This window comes from Penaeus vannamei, unplaced genomic scaffold (genome assembly GCF_042767895.1).
Source record: "Penaeus vannamei isolate JL-2024 unplaced genomic scaffold, ASM4276789v1 unanchor3192, whole genome shotgun sequence".
NCBI lineage: Eukaryota > Metazoa > Arthropoda > Malacostraca > Decapoda > Penaeidae > Penaeus > Penaeus vannamei.
The window spans coordinates 4,286-8,830 of NW_027216176.1; the positions used below are offsets into that span (position 1 = coordinate 4,286).

General features: G+C 44.1%; 1 protein-coding gene across 1 annotated transcript; it reads right to left on the bottom strand.

Moving 5' to 3' along the window:
- Window positions 1-1,309: 1,309 nt before the first annotated feature.
- LOC113814099 (sericin 1) lies at window positions 1,310-3,808 on the bottom strand. Its single transcript, XM_027366166.2, has 2 exons — window positions 3,728-3,808; window positions 1,310-3,555 (listed from the first exon to the last, which is right to left on the bottom strand). The coding sequence occupies exons 1-2, from the start codon at window positions 3,746-3,748 to the stop codon at window positions 1,699-1,701; spliced, it is 1,878 nt and encodes a 625-aa protein (XP_027221967.2). The 5' UTR covers window positions 3,749-3,808; the 3' UTR covers window positions 1,310-1,698.
- Window positions 3,809-4,545: the final 737 nt, after the last annotated feature.

Genomic DNA, 4,545 nt, shown 5'->3' on the forward strand with positions numbered 1-4,545 from the left:
GGTAAGAAGGGGTGTGTATGTATGGGGCGTGTGGGTGGAGGAGGGTTGGGTATGGAGGTGTTAGTGGAGGAGGGTTGGGAGTGGGAGTGGATAGAAGGATATATGCGTGGAGTAGCTGGAGGCGATTCTGCAGCGGTGCCACAGCATATCGTTGCAGCGATCCAACTGTTCAATGATGATGCGGATATTATTATTATCACTGTTATTAACATTATCTTTATTATTATTATTATTATTAGTATTATTATTATTATCATAATCATCATTGATATTATCGTTGATATGATAATGATAGCGATACTATCAATCCTAATATTGCTACTAATATCGCTAATATGAATGATGATAAGTATAACGATAATGGAATAAAACCAATGATAACGATAACTATAATCACCTATAAGTCGAAAACAGCAGACATGCTGCTAATGCCAGTGGTGGTAACACCAATATGTTTTATTGGTGAAAATAACGATCATAAAATGATAAAATGATAAAAAGAGCTAAGTGGTAAGTGATGTCAACATAATTACGACCATTATCATTTTTCTTTATTATTCATCGGTATTATTATTACTGTTATTGTGTGTAATAGGGTTTTTATTATCATTGTTATCATTATCAGTAACAGTTTCATGGTCATTATTGTAATATTTATGACTATGACATTTATCATTACTGTCGTTGGCGTTATTAGTGATCATCATCATTATAAATATCAACACTTTACCACCATTTTAATGTTACTCCTTTATTGAATAATATCACTAATGTAATGGAAGGCTCTGTTATACTGATGCCAGTAAGTTTCCGTAACATAGAGAAATTATTCTAATACCCATTTTCATACTGTAATGCAGCTTTTGGTATCTCCTTTTACTGTTATTGTTCAACATGTTAAACTGCGAATCTCGGAAAATTTCCAGGGATGAAGTATACAAAAATAACTCGCAAGTTTAATTATTATTTTTTTTCTCTCTTTTAAATGCGTGTCTATGTAGCTATAATAAAGTTTACTTGTGCCTTTTAACAATATATACAATAAATATCTGTTGCTGGGAAACTTACGGTTTTTAATTGCAATACTGTTGAATAATTTGTGTTATGAGTTTTCCGTGCGATGAAGTATTATTAATTGATAACGGGTTTTAATGATTAATATTCTCTTTTTGTCACATGCATATATCCGCAATGCTTTTTAGTCATTTTTCAACACTATACACAATAAGTATCACCTGAGTCTACTCACATATTAGTAGTTACGAAAGAGAAATAATCAATCGCAAGTGAAATCAAACTGCTTGTCTCACATTTAAAGAACTTTTAATTTTCTAGATCCGTTAAAAACACTTTACTGGTAAATGCGTTAGAACACATCTGCTGTTGTTAGGGAAAGCAAGTTTTAAATTGTAATACAAATGAAAGATATCATGAAGCATATATATAGTTACTAAGGATGAAGTACAATGCAAAAGTAAATCGTGTTTTACTTTTTTGATTTTTAGTTTTTTACATGCATGGCTATACATCTATAGTTATGGTTTCTTATGATTTTCAGTAATATATACAATAAATATCATACGTCTCCTTACACTACAGTATGGAATCGATATGAAGTCTGCAAAAGAGAAGCAACAATCGACTTCCAAATCCAGTTTTCGCGCTGACGTCGGACATTTGGAAGAGCAAATGCGCTTCTCAGTTGTCGAAGGTGAGGACGTAACCGACCTTGTGTGGGTTCTTGGTGGCGTCGTACTGACGCAGCTGGAATCCTGGTCCGGAGGTTGACCTGAATCCTCCGGCGGACGAAGAGGACGTGGAGGCAGCAGCAGAAGGATATCTCGGGGACGAAACAGTACTAGCGGTGTAAGTGGAAGGGCTTGAGGGCGAGTGTAATGTTGGAGCTGAGGAGGAAGGGGACGAGGAGCGGAAGGGCGAAGCACCACGAGACGTGGAGACTTGTTCCTTCTCGAATCCTACACCTTTTCCGGCGCGGAAACGGTAAGTGCGGCGTGTTCCTTGGTCGTCGAGCAGCGTGTAAGTTCCCTGGACGTTCCCGTCGGCGTCGGCTGACTCTGAGCGAGAGTATTGGTCCGAATCGAAGGCGAAGCTGTAGGAGGCATCAGCGTTGGTGTCTGCGAGAGGGTCGACGAAGGGAGTTTGTCGTACTGGAACAATCCTCCCAGTTGGCTGACCGGATGGTGCCCCGGGAACCTCAGGTCCTACGGGAATGTGAGCTCCTTCAGCAATGAATCCCGTATCAGATCCAGCTTCATAGCTGATAGCTCTTGATTGGCCGTCATCTGCTACAAAGGCGAAGTTGCCGTCAACATTGTTATCTGCGTCGCCAGACTCTGCTCGGGAGTGAGTGGGAGTCTGGTAGGAGAAGGAATAGCTGCCATCAGGACGCGTTTGAGTGCGCGTGTTAGCTTCTCCGAATGGACGTCCAGTGGCGATCCTGGAGGGGGAGGAGGCTGAACCCGAGTCGGAATAGCTGTGACTTGAAGGACGAGAGAAGGTGGAGGCGGCAGGGCCAGACTTGAGGGAAGGAGTGTGAGAAGCAAAGGAAGTTGCTGCGGGTCTAGAGGCGGAATGAGGTTGAGGAGCAGTAGGAAGGTGGTCTCCCGAAGCCTGGAATCCTCGGTTGGCACCTGCTTCGTAGTTAACATTTCGTGTGACTCCGTCATCTGCTACGAAGGAAAAGTGTCCTTGGACGTTGAGGTTTCCATCAGCAGATTCGGCTCTGGAGTGATCCCCGGCGTCAAAAGAGAAGGAATACGAGCCATCTGGGTTGGCGGCGCTCTGCCGAGAAGAGGCGGCTCCTCCTGCAGAGGGAGAGGCGCCAGCACGAGTGGCTGGAGAAGCAGCAGAGGAGCCAGCGATGTGAGAGGAGGCCCCTGGAGTGGCCGAATATCCAGTTCCCAGGCGAGAGGGAGAGAATGGAGTTCCAGAGGAAAGTCGAGTGGCGGCGGGAGTGGAGTTGGAGTCTTGTGGCGCGGTAGGAAGATCACTGCCTTCCACCACGAAACCGGTGCCTCTGCCAGCAGTGTAGGAGTAAGTGCGAGTGCGACCTTGGTCATCGGTGTAAGAGTAAGAGCCACGCACGTTGCCGTCAGAATCACTGTGCTCGGAGCGAGCGTGAGCTTGTCCTTCAAAGTCGAATCCGTAGGAAGCATCTGCGTTTGGATCGGCTAGAGGGTCGACGAAAGGAGCGCGTGCGCGAGCTTGGGCGTGCGCAGACTCGAAATCTGGATGCGTGGCGGGAAGGTGAGCACCCTGAGGGACGAAGCCTCCCTCACCTGCCTCATAGTGAAGGCTAATTGGCTTGCCATCGGGAGCCACATAGCCGAAAGAACCTCGTTGCTGTCCTGGCGTAGATGATCGTGCACTCTCGAAGGCTCCCTCTCCGGTGTCATGACCGTACTTGTAGGTGCCATCACTGTGCAGGACGTAGTACTGGGAACGTCTGCCGGTTCCTACTTGAGGAATCCTGTAGGCACTTTCATCGGGGCGAGGCAAGCTTAGTGTGCTAACCGTAAGGACGGACAACAGCGCCTGAAAAAAAGAAAGAAAAACAAACAAACGATTATTTGAACTGAAAGGTTAAAGGGCATGAGATGTAGATCATATGGACAAATCATTTCATATTACATCAAATCTAGTTAACTTTGAAATATGAGCGTGAAAAGAGAGAAAGGCGAAAAGGAGAGCTTATCGAGTTGTTTACCAAGCTCATCCAGGCAGCCATGGTGAATGGCAGGGTGAGGGAAGTGAGCGGGGAGGCGCTTCGGCAGGGTGTGCTTGGCGAAGGCGGCTCCTGCCCTTTATATTCCCGGGCGAGGGTGGGGTGGGTGGGCGGCCCTGATACGGTGACCCGGGGGTGGGTGGGCGGCCCTGATACGGTGACCCGTTAGTTTCTGGATCAACTTGAACTGAGACAGATTTCATGGCCCCTTTTCAAGGTGCTCTGTTGATGCGCCTTTTCAGTTGGCCGGGAAGGAATTCAGAGAGTATTATTATTTTTCTTTACATTGAAGAACTAATCATTCTGTTCACTCCTACTAAGCTGCATACCTGCATACCTTTGTAATGATAGTGAAATTGATATATGACGGAAATGCCAAGGACTCATACTTCCACATGGGATGAAATGCAGTAGTTATCAGATTAACATGTTATTTGCTTATGCAGATCATAATACAGTAACTGTGAATATAAAAGAATTGCAATTGCAAAACTAGATTGCGTGACCTATACCGTTACAGATGCGATAAGTAATGATACCGATACCACGAAAGTAAGTTTGATAAAGATAATGAAAATTGTAATAACCACGATAATAACACTTATGATGATATAAATAGGAACCTGAACTACAACAGTAATGCTGATATGAAATTGTAATAAACCTTAGAGAACAATGACAATGGTAACATCAATAATAACAATAATTAAAGAACAATGATTAAAACAGTAACTTCTGCCACCAACTCCAACAATGGAAATGACAACAAAAGCGTAGTAACTCTTTTGTTGTCATGACAT

Excerpts from the sequence above, each read along its gene's own strand:
- LOC113814099 (XM_027366166.2), bottom strand. The coding sequence starts at position 3,748 with ATGGCTGCCTGGATGAGCTTG. Across the intron at positions 3,556-3,727 it reads TGGCTGCCTGGATGAGCTTG|GCGCTGTTGTCCGTCCTTAC; the intron begins GTAAACAACTCG and ends TCTTTTTTTCAG.